At 38.8% G+C, this 12101-nt stretch overlaps 1 protein-coding gene across 1 annotated transcript; it reads right to left on the bottom strand.

The window, feature by feature from the left end:
• Positions 1–1402: 1402 nt before the first annotated feature.
• On the bottom strand, positions 1403–9473 carry ildr1a (immunoglobulin-like domain containing receptor 1a). Its single transcript, XM_080458172.1, has 9 exons — positions 9220–9473; positions 8373–8543; positions 7362–7511; positions 5871–5990; positions 5600–5746; positions 4919–5035; positions 4625–4806; positions 2643–3233; positions 1403–2497 (listed from the first exon to the last, which is right to left on the bottom strand). Exons 1-9 carry the CDS (start codon positions 9263–9265, stop codon positions 2459–2461), a joined length of 1563 nt encoding a protein of 520 aa, XP_080314298.1. The 5' UTR covers positions 9266–9473; the 3' UTR covers positions 1403–2458.
• Between the last annotated feature and the right edge of the window lie 2628 nt (positions 9474–12101).

Raw genomic sequence — 12101 nt, 5'->3', positions numbered from 1 at the left:
AGTTTTTCTATTTTAAGAAGAGTGAATTTGTCTCATCTCTACAAGCAGTTTTATTAATCATCCTTATTGCTCTTTTTTGTCAAATTGATAGTGGCTATAGTGAACATTTATATGTATTGCCCCAAACCTCTGCACAGTAATTTAGATATGGTAACACCAGTAAACAGTCTAAAAGTGTGTAAGGATTTGTGGTCCAGAATGTGTTTTACTTAATTGTGTGTTTTATGTGAGATTTCCAGTTTATTTTATCATCAGTTATAACACCAAGAAACTTACTTTCATGAACTCTCTCATGCACTCCATCCATTTCACTAAATCCCCACTAAAAAATTAAATATTCGTGTCATCTGCAAAATTATATATATATTTTTTTAATACCTTTAATATATTGTTAACGTCATTTATATACAGTATAGCAAAAACAGTTTTGGATCCAATACTGGCCCCTGGGGGACACCACGAGCAATGTCCAAGCACGATGATGAATACTGTCTCAGCTTCAGAAAATTGTTTCCTGCCCATTAAGTAACTTTTCACCTTGTGCAATTCCATTGAACTGTTTGGCCTAAATCCATATTGACTGTCAACGTATTTTATGTTTGTCTAACAATATATCTAATCTGTTCATTAATATTTTTAGAAATTTGGAAGCAAAGAAACAGGCCTGTAATTGGAGAAGCGGTGTCTATACAGTGGCACAACTTTGGCTATTTTCATTTTACTTTTAACAGATAAATTACAGATGTATGTTAGTGGCTCTGAAATACTCTTGATCATTTTAACAATTGTCATGTTTATTTCATTATAATCAGTAGATGTTTTGCATTTAAATGTATTTACAATATCAACAATTTATTTTTCCTCCACTGCTGTGAGAAACGTGGAGCTGGGATTCCTGTCATATCATCGCTCCAGTCCTCATGGATTTCGGCCAACATTTATGAAGGAGATGTTAAAACTTTTAGCAACTTCTTCCATCTTGCCCTTTTTTCTTGTTTAATTTTCAATGAAGTATTGAGGATGACTTTGTCATCAAGAATACTTTTTAATAGGACTAATTGATATGTCTCATATTCCTTTCATATTATTTTTATTCTTAGATATTTTACTGTAATATTCCTTTCTGCCTACCCTTATAATTCTAGTTAACTTATTGTTATAGTTTTTATATTTATGTTCTGCTTCTTCAGTTCGTTGTTTGATGAATTATCTGTAGGGTGTATTCTTCCTTTTACAAACATTCTGTAACCCTTTTGTCATCCATGGTCAATTTGTATGATTTTGTTTTCAGCGATATTGTGGATGGATGGATGATCCTCGTGCTCAATCAGACCACACGAGACTGTGTCAAACAGCTTCATTCAGTGACTCAAACAGGGATAAGTACAACACTGACATGATACCCAAAAGATCAAGTTTATTCACAATAATTTCAATAAACACAAACTGACCGTACAGCTTATAAACAATCCAACATCTTTGTGATAAAAGTCTTCTTTTAAAAACACATGATTGTAGTTTCATGAAAAGTACCCCAAAAAAAAGCGACACAGAACGTATAGTCTATTTTGCCAACTGTACAAACATGCGGTCTGTAACAACTTTGAAATTACTTAATTTATTTCATCAAGGTTATGGAAAATGTATTTACAGTTATTAATAAGCACTTGTTAAAACATTGCTGTTAAAATATGATAAAGGGTATCTGATAAAAAGTGTGTACTAGTAACTTCTACTTTAAAACATAGGCACAACAAATCCATTATAGCCCCTTCAAAGCATTCAGGTTATATTATTAAAAAAAACAACAACCAAAATATTTTCATAAGAGATTAAAAAAAATCTACAAATACATTCACATAGAATTAGTCCAATTTCAGATATCTCTGTACGTTCATAAGCTTGAGGCTATTAATAAGAACTTAATTTCATTTAAAGGCCCCGAGAGTCATTTCATATGCACTTCATTATTATGATTTTATGGTAAAAAAGCTTCACTGCATCCCAACTTAATGAAGTTTCAAGTGGAAAAACACTTCAGGCCTGTTAACAGATGCAAGTCACTTTAAGTATAAATACATTTGGGATATTTTCTTGACACCGACACACCACCAGAGGGGACTATTACCCTAAAATCTGTTCCGCAGTCATAGGCACTCTTGAATTGTATTGCTGTAAAGGTACCTCATTAGTTCCCTTATTGACATTAAGTATTTCCACAACCACCTGCACACTTTGCAACAGAGGATTCTTCCACATGTCTCGATCCTCCACTCTCACATTTGTTGAATCTTTCTCTTAGCTTTTAAAAGATACCAAAGGTGTTGTGCAATAATCATGTCATCAGGTAGAAATTGTGGCTTTTTAGAATAGGTTTACCAGTAGCCCAATAACAAGGCCAGTGAGGTGTGCATGTTTTCTGTAACAGATGTCACCGGAAGTTTCACAACTGGAGGGTTCAGATGACGACGCTGGTGCCACCGCGAGAACTCTTGTCCTGAGAGAGACACACTAACTTTAGATTCACTTCAGTGGAAATCAAGAGTTTTTACTTAAATGAGTGAGGTTTTGGATTGGGTGTGATGTACATGTGTAAAGGTGTAGTTGTGTATGTTGATAAGCTAAAGCAGGGATTGTCTTACAGAGTAGCGTTCATTCCTCCGTGGTCCTGGTTTCTGTCCAGGCTCATATTCGGTGTAGCTGGGAGGCTTTTCACCTCCTCCACCTCCTCTCCTTCCTCCTCCTCTCCTACTGCTGACATCCTCATCTGAACTCCACGAACCTCTCCTTGAATGTCGTGATGCCGGTGGAGAGTAGTTTCCTCTCGATCTACTGTCAAACAAGTCATCCCTGGAATGGGAGCGAGAGTGGTCCATGCCTCCTCTTGGCCCGTTGTAACTCCGCCCGTCCAACGAGTCTTGGCTGTGGCTGCGGGGAAAACCTTGAGATCTGGTTGGAGAGGGACGACGTCTCCCCTTAGATCGTCGCGGGTCAGTTCGGCTGTACCCACTACGGCCGCTCTCACTGGAGCTTGGGGGGCGTGTCTTGGGGGGAGGAGGTTGAAATCTGCTTCCCTGTTGCTCCCGTATCGGTGGAAGTGTAATGATGCGGCGCTCCATTGGGCCATCATCAAGGGCAGAGATCATGCTGGGAGGGCCAGGAGAAAATGCCACATTGACTGGCATGTGCTGGGCAGGAGGGGGGAATTGCTGCATGTGTGGAGGTGGAGGTGGCTGGGATTGATCGGAAGAAAACAGGAGATGCATTCATAAACAATTGAAAACCGCTTCTAAAATACTTCAGAGAGGGACAAATATCTTAAAGTACTTCAGTTCAGTGAAGAAAAACTAATAGTTGTCGCACTTGTGGCCTAAGAGATGCTGCAGTTCACTATTCAAAAATAACTATAAATGCCAGGCTCAGGAATATAATAAAAACTAACCAATAAATAACCTGTTTTCCTCCTTACATTTTATAACATAATTTATGCTTATGGCATAAAACTTTGGGATCAAGATGACTCGCATTTACCTTCAACATCAATTTGTCAGATTTTCATTTCCAGGTATTTTTCAACAGTGATACCATTATATCATGGTGTGTAAATGATTGTTAAAAATTTGTGAAAAAGGTCAGCATTTTAAAATCCATAACAAACGAAAGTTACTATATTTTTACAAAGCAGTTCTGATTGGGCATAAACCATAGTTGGCAAAAGTACTCACATCCTGTACCTAAGAACAATTACAGATGCCCCCCCCCAAAAAAAGTCTTTGGTAAACTTAATCGTCTGCACCCATGTAAAAGTAATAAAATACACCTTCTGAATACCCATTTTATCTTTACTGACACACTATGCCTTTTATGCATATGCAAATGTATGCACACAGCTACACACACATTATGACTACTGTTATTAAAATACCGTCTTTCAGCATGGATACACACCAGCAATGTCACAAGTCATGATTTAAACTGAATCAACTTTTTCATTCAGAAACTCAGTTTCTAAATATAAAAAAAGACATGTAATATAACAAATTGACTGGCCTTTACCAAAAATAAACAAAAAAAACCAGACAAAACTACATTATGTATTCCAATTAAAAACTCAAAATGTCACAAAATACTTATTTGCACTCCACTAAAGTACTTTGTTACTTTCCACCTATGGCCAAAAATAAATAAATAACTCCAAGCACACTTCAAGTGGATTTTCAGGCTAAGCTGGTAATAATGGGACCCATCCCTGAACCAAAGCAACAGCACTGGGAAAGACACATATCATGCCTCCAAGCAAATGCTAGGATACTGAACTAAACAGAAATGCCTGCAGCAAGGGTTTATATGTGTATTATGCGTCATCCTCTGTCTACATAGAGCCGGTTGTTATTCAGTTGGTACAGCAGCTTTCAACCGCAAGGTTCCAGGTTGATTCCCTGGAGCAAAACACTAAAAATACTCCCAATGGAGTGCCTTGAATGGCAGCTGCCGCCATCGGTGAGAATGTGCAAGTGTGTTTGAATGGGTGAACTAAATTATGAATATAAAGTGCTTTGGAATTTATGAACTGCTTCAGTAATCCAGCCACCATTTCAAATAATAGAAAGATCTGAAAACCTACCTGCAGCACAGGGCTGGCCATGTCCATCCCTTTCATTTGATTCTCCAGGTAGTCAAGCATCTGAGCATTGTGTGATGGAGGGTGGTAGCCGTTGACACTGGGAGCGGGCATGCTGTAAGCTGAAGAATGAGGTGGTGGGAGGGGCATTGCCTTTAAAGGCAAGCTTTTCCCTGAAACAGACCCTAAACACAGGAAAAAGATTTAATTTTGATAACAAGTATAAAGCTGATAAGTCTGCATGAGCTCAATCTTTCAGGTCTGTAATGTGTGTGTGCCGCTTTTGTGTTTGAGTACCTGCATAGAGCAGCGGGTTCTGGGAGGAGGCCGTCATTGGTGCATATAGTGGTTGTCCTCCTGCCCAGGGGTTCATGGCCCTCTGAGCATCCTTCATCATACGATGCTGCATCACCACTGAAAAATGACAACACTTCTTAATATAAAACAGCCTTCTAACGGCATACAGGCTCTTTATATGTAGGTTGTTAAAAACTGATGGTTAGGGCCCTAAATTAGCGACAGTGAAACACGTACACTACTAACAAACTAATAGCGATCATTCGACTGGAATAAACAACCGTGAGCATTTGAAGAATTAGTCAATATCAGTTGTATTATCCTTGTAATATATGACTAAATGAACAGATGTTTTTAAACTATCAGGATTTGTTTGATGAAGTGTCTCCTAATTTCTTTCTTTTTATCATTTGGTTTACTGTATTTTACTTAACTTTATATCGTGCAAAGCTACCAACCACTGTGGCGAAATCTAATGAACAAATTAACAAAAGGAACCAACATGAGTAGCACGGGAGCTTTGTGCAGGATTTTTTTCTTCTTCTTGTTTGGAGGGTGTGAAACACCTCAAACTGTACATGCAGGGAAGTGATTAAATAGGAACGCCAGTCCTCCAAATGATACTGATTTGGTTGTCGGAGGATCTGAGCAGGACCTGAAAGCGCCGTCTGTGACACATACGTTTTTCAGGGCAGCAGCACGTCTGCGGACAGCAGGGACAGCGAACATAGCAGCAGCATATCTGAGGGCAGCACTGGCAGCAGCAGACACACAACAGGAGAATGAGAAGCAGCGCGCCCAGGATGATGCCCAACACTGTTAACCAGTCTGTAAAGAGAGAGAGAGTGACAGAGCTTGGTAATGGAAAAACCTACAGTATAACACATCAGTGAATAAGATTCACAGCGGAGGCTGCATAGGGTCAATCCCGCGTTTTGCTTGTGTTTCTTACGATAGACGATGAGCTTAATTTCTTTGTCGGAGTCTCCGCTGGTGTCTCCTGCAGCGTCAACGTCGCAAAAATACACCCCGTTGTCCCACCACATCACCTCATTGAGCACCAGGTCCGCACCTGTACAAACACACAAAAACAGCCCGCGCCGACACTGCTCAGATTGCCTTTATTTCAAACAATCCAACCGGACTGATGCTCTGGTGCACATCCCATAATGTAAACAGGAATGTATCAAGGGCCTGACCGTGTTCTTTACATTTGTCATTTTCAAATACAATAATAAAAGTGACCAATTGCATGCAAATGATTGATTTGGGGGTTTTCAGCCCAGATTTGGAGCTCAAAGCACAGAAACAGCTCTGACTTACTAGTCAAAGTTACTAACAATCTTTTCATGGCGTCAGACACAGCACTCATCTCTGTTCAGGCTCTCATAGAACTCAGTGCTGCATTATTTGATACAGCAGAACATAACATCCTACTGCAGAGAATGGAGTATATCATAGGGATTGAAAGTACAGCCCTACACTGGTTTCAATCATATTCATCATTGCTCATGATAATAATGACTCTTCAACTCAGAATGAAGTTAATCATGGAGTTCCGCCAGACAAATTATCTGAATATAACGTCAAATGGGATTATAATATTGTGACCTCCAGTTTGTTTTGTTTTTTTCCCCACCTATTCTTTGACTATCAGATTAAGCAAGTCTCCAGGACTGCGTTCTTTAACCTTCCGTCATTAAAATAGGACGTTCACATCTTTACCATATCGGTTTGTCTTCATCGGTTTCCTGTGAAATTTTGAAAAGATTTTAAACTCTTCTTTTAATTTTTAGCTCCTAACAACCAGACCTCACCTTAAAGAGTTGTTCGTCTCATACCATCCTGGTGCTGACATTGTGGAGGTTTCGAGGTTTACTTCAAGTAGAATGGGAGGCAGAGCGTTCAGATATCAGGCTCCTCTCATGTGGAACCAGCACCCAGTTTCAGTTAGGGAGGCCGACACAGTCTCAGCTTTTAAGCACAGGCTTAAGACTTTTCTTTGTTTTCCATAAAGCTCTGAAAGGTGTCTCTGAACCATTTTCTAGTTCAGCTGCCATAGGTTTAGACTGCCGGGAGACCTCAACAGTACTATGTTTATCTTCTTGCCATTTGGTGACATTCATATGTCACCATTGTATGTCAATAATATTATGTCTTTCTCCTGTAGTCTGCACCCTCTTTTCACTTTGTTCCTTTGCTTTCTGTACTTTCCAGCAGGATCTCTGGTAGTAGAACTATGAGGTCCCAATCTGAGCCTCCAACCCTCATCAAGTCGACGTCAGGTGGATTAGTTTTCTGTCTGATGTCAACTTGTTTGTTCTTCTCTGTCTCGGTCGTATCCTTTTCAAACTGACCATCCCCTAACTCAAACCAGTGCAGCAGAAAAGTTAGAAACATAAAAGTGTGATTTAAAAAAAAAACAAACAAAAAAAAACCTCACTGTTTTGGATGGTGATCTTGCGTTCCCGGTACTCCGGTCCCAGTGTGGGCTCATTGCTCCCCCTTTTTTGAATCACGGTGCGAAGTGTCCGCTGACGATCTGGACAGTCGTTTGCTGGGTCTTGTCCCAACTGCAGGGCAGACTGGTATGCTGCAAAACATTATTATAATATTATTATTATGTATTATTGTAGGAGGTTCCAGTGTGGTTGTTTACAGTTGTCAAAACATCAAGACCTGCCTGTGCAAAAACTGCTCACACTGCATCTGTGTTGTTTGGCTTTGTAACTACCCATAATAACAATATCAACAGATCATTATCAATACCTGTATAAAAAAAAAAAAGCCTTGTCATCCAAGTATCACATCAAATCTCTTGAAAAAATTGTCAAGTATTGAAGTATTATTGGAAAATACTGACATGTGGCATTTCTGTTGTATCTATATTTCTTATGGCTTTTATGAGGTGCATGACAATGATCGTAACAAATGGTGAAACTAATCGTATAACTGTGATTATGTAATAAGACCTCAAAGGAAAACACCTTCAATGTGTGAGTAAGTCCATCCAGTGCTGTTCCAGTAAGTCCAGTAATGAAACATTATTTACAAATACAAATCTACAAATAAACAAAAGTGAGAAATATGTACTCCCTCTGTAATGCATTTTGCATCCAATGAAAATCACTGAACAAAAATTATAATTATTAGAATTCTGGAAAAACCATAAAAGAGAAATATGCACATATTCACCAATCTATGCTGAATATACACTAATCTAAGCAAAGCTGAGTACATACAGCGGTAAGAAAATCACCATAGAGATGACTGGGTGCAAACGCTCCAGTTTAGCTCACATTTGGTTTTAATCTTCAAATTCAAAATGACTTGTTTATCGTCAGCATTCACATATTTCTCACTTATCAGAAGACAGTCTTAACCTGCAAGTTATCATGTCAACATTACAGCTTGTAAAGCATCAATGAGAAGTGGCATCAATAAGACTCCAGACCTGTGGAGTAGTACTCCAGCACCGGATCCCTGCAGAAGGACTTGAACCTCCAGGTGACAATGACATCCTGGAGGTTTGCAGAGGTGGAGAAATCACAGCGGAGGATCACTGAGGCGAACAGCGCTGTACTGCGCTCCTGCTGAGGAACATTCACCTGAATACACACCGACACTGTGGAGAAATAACAACAGCGATAAGGTGAGGTATGTGTATGTAGGAGGTTATTAAATTCTTACAGATTCAAGAAATATGTCAGGAATTTATAGGAAACATTTATTATCAATGACCCAGAAAAAAAAGAGTGGTATGATTGACACAATGTGTGCGAGTGTGTGCGTGTGTGTTTGTTTGTAAGGACTTCCTTTAACTCACAGCAAAGTGGTTGAACAAGAAAAACAGGAGATACAGACAAAGACACATGAGATGGCCTACTGTGAAACTACCAACCACAGTTTGAAAAGGTGGAATGAAACTCGCTCAGTTCATGTAAAACAATTGGAAAATGTTCTTCAATTCCCTGGATAAAGAAATTCTAACTATATAAACAATTTACCAAAGACATCAGGAAAGTTTAACATTGTTTAAAAGAAATATGAATTTATTACATTTGAAAAATCTAAATAAAATCCCTTATATCTAATAGGTGTAAGTGATATAAAATGTTTTTAATGTTTATTTCTGTAAAAAAAAAAAAAAAAAAAAAAAAAAAAATCACGTGATCGATACTTTCACTTCAGCTGATTTCTCTGACAATATTAAATAACAAACCCAACTTTTCTGAAAGAATAACAACATCCAGAAGTTTTAAGACATCACGAGGCCGGTATGTAAAAGAAAAACAAATTACCTTCCAGAAACGACAGCAGGAGCAGTGGCCCATGGAGTCTCCACATGATGACCGGACGCTCCCAGAACGACACAGAAACCCCAAGTCACACGACAGAAAGACACACAGTGCGAGGAAGCTGTGTTGTAATGGGAAACTAGACTGGACTACTCATGGTTTCGCTCTGTTGCTTCAGGAGGAGCGTCTCATCTCTGCGGTTGACGCCTGGGACCTCCTGAGCTTCCCGAGAGCTCATCAGCGGCCACGCCCCGAAACAGGTGCGCTCGTCCTCGCGCACCGCGTAAACAGGCGAGGATCCGGACGTGCGACGTCAGCAGGTGTACAGACGTCAGGCCGACAAATTATGCAGATGGACGAGGTTCTGGTCTCCTGGTTGGTTTTCCCCCATTATACCATGACGGTCTATAGCAAATCATCTGCCTCGTCTATACAACATGTACATATTTTATTTATGTCACTGAATAACTTTCACTACAGGTGTAGACTCAAGCTTAGATTGTATTTACCCCTATCAGGACAAATTGCCTCAGCTCTTAGCAAAAAAGAACAAACAAACAATTAAATAGATAGATAGATGGATGGATGGATAGATAGATAGATAGATAGATAGATAGATAGATAGATAGATAGATAGATAGATAGACGGATAACTTGCGTATGCAAGTCTGACCTACGGCCACTAGATGTCAGCCTAAGCTACTTTATAGTTCAGAGTATCTTTCCAAGTCCGTCAACTCCTGAAAGATGTTTTGTTCTCATGAACGCCACCCCGCACCTGCGGCCACTCACAGGGCTTCACTGGAAACATCTGCTGCAATCCACTCCGAGCTTCTTATTCTGCTGAGTCCTTAAAGCACAACACATGTTAAGAATAGAAGAAACGAACAGAACAAAAGTGAAAGAAAAGTATTAGTTTTAATTTGTAGGAGACAAATCGTTTTAATGACATTGTCCTATAATGCCGCACAGAAGAAAAATGTACAATTCTGAACTACCTTACTTCTCACAAGAATGACAAAACATTTGCAAAAAGAAAAGAGTACAGTGTAGAGACTTTGTGACATTGAAGAGACCGAGCACAAATAAAGTCAAAGTTATTGAAGTTTATTGACATTGAGGAACGACTCAGCACAATGAGTAAGGCCACAATCAAATCATCCCAAATCCTATTCAAATGTTCAAAGTGATCTAGATAGGGGCTTTAATCTGGGGGAATATTGTAACTTTAAAGTTCAGTGTCTGCATAACAATAGAAAACTGTTGTCTTTCAGTTGTTTATGTTAAATAATAGAATAAATAGAAAAAAGTTCAAGCAAAACTCAATGAAACAATTTTCTAATGACATGGCGAAGCAGACATTATGGGATTGGGGTGCTAGAATATTTCACAGAGGGTCCCTATACATTGTATTAAACATCTTTATTTTTCTTTTAGTATAACATGGAAGCAAAGGAAATTATGTTTCAACAACTGATGGAGAGATAAAGTTATTTAATAGATTTGTACTTCCTTCCACTCCTTTATATACAATTGTTTTGTTGTATAGTTTATTTTAAATTCAGAATGAATAAAGTCCATTCATTCATTCATTCATTCATTCATTCATTCATTCATACACTGTAACTTGTGAAAGCACATTTCTAATTATGACAACATATTTCTGATTCATAAAGAATATTTTTTGTGAATTCCCAATGCATCACTATTTCTGTAAATTTGAAATATTGATCACTAAAGCTTGGTGTTATTTTTAAGAATGTATTGCTAAGATGATAAATTGATTTGCCGTTTTATCAAATTTCATATCTAGTTAAAAAACATTTTATTAAATAAGTTGAATTTGAGTGGAACACCAAAATGTTTGTCCCATCCATCTCATTAATCAAAGTTGATCAAAACAAACAGGCAAGCATTGAACGTGTTATTCTCTGTTGTATGCTGATGTCATTTCCCCCGCTGCTGATGCTCCCGTAAAGATGAGAGCTGCTCAACAACATTCCTCACTTACTTTCAAACTGCAAGCAGCCACTCTTTTAACAGAACGCTCCCAACAAAAACATGCAACCAATAAAACGAGACCCACAGGGGGAGCGATTTCCTCCCTGTCATGTTCATTGGCGGAGGAGGCGTTCAAATCTCAGTTAAAACTAACAAGTCTTGCATTCAAGATGTTTCTCAATGGAAAAAGAATTATAAAAATACTCCCCCCCTGCAAAATACAGTATCTTGTAATGTATTATTGAATAACCATTGATTGTAAATTAAAATGTAAGAAGTTTCAAATCGTTAAGGATAGATAGAGAGTATCATCACACAGCTTACACACACACTATAGGCATTTAAGGGTTACCAATTTACATATCCTATCTGTTTTGTATGGGACTAAGCTGAAGTAGCTAGAGAAAACTCACACATGCAAACTCAGAAAGGTCCCGAGCCCAGAATTAAACCAGGGGTTAATCACTGTGAGGGAACAGGGCTAACCACTATACCTCTGTGGCTGACAAACAAACAAATCCCTTCAAAATGTATTTAAAAGTAGCATGAAAACGAAACCCTTCGTGTCCTTCTGTTGGCTTTACTGGCTGCGAGAAAGAAAAACACCACTGATGGTGGTGTTTGTATTATATTTGCCACCTTGGCGCCTCCTCACCCACACACTGAATCCATATTTTCAAAACCTTCTGGACGCCAAGTTATTGTTACAGATTCTCTACGTGGACGAGAACTGATATATGAGTTGTGACGCAGCTGTGGAGTCAAGACAGGCAGTCTGTGATTACAACAATGAACAGAGACGTGAGTCATTCTCAATCACACATTGTCTCCTTGACTGAAAAGTTGAGAGTCCTCTCTCTCTCTCTCTCTCTCTCTCTCTCTCT

This window comes from Lipophrys pholis (genome assembly GCF_963383615.2).
Source record: "Lipophrys pholis genome assembly, chromosome: 2".
In the NCBI taxonomy this organism is placed as follows: domain Eukaryota; kingdom Metazoa; phylum Chordata; class Actinopteri; order Blenniiformes; family Blenniidae; genus Lipophrys; species Lipophrys pholis.
Note: the sequence above shows the minus strand (reverse complement) of the source record. Positions and strands in the feature narration are given on the sequence as shown.

Excerpts from the sequence above, each read along its gene's own strand:
- ildr1a (XM_080458172.1), bottom strand. The coding sequence starts at position 9,265 with ATGTGGAGACTCCATGGGCCACTGCTCCTGCTGTCGTTTCTGGAAG. Across the intron at positions 5,991-7,361 it reads CAAGATCACCATCCAAAACA|GTGCGGACCTGGTGCTCAAT; the intron begins GTGAGGTTTTTT and ends GTGTTTGTACAG. Across the intron at positions 5,747-5,870 it reads AATTAAGCTCATCGTCTATC|ACTGGTTAACAGTGTTGGGC; the intron begins GTAAGAAACACA and ends CTCTCTTTACAG.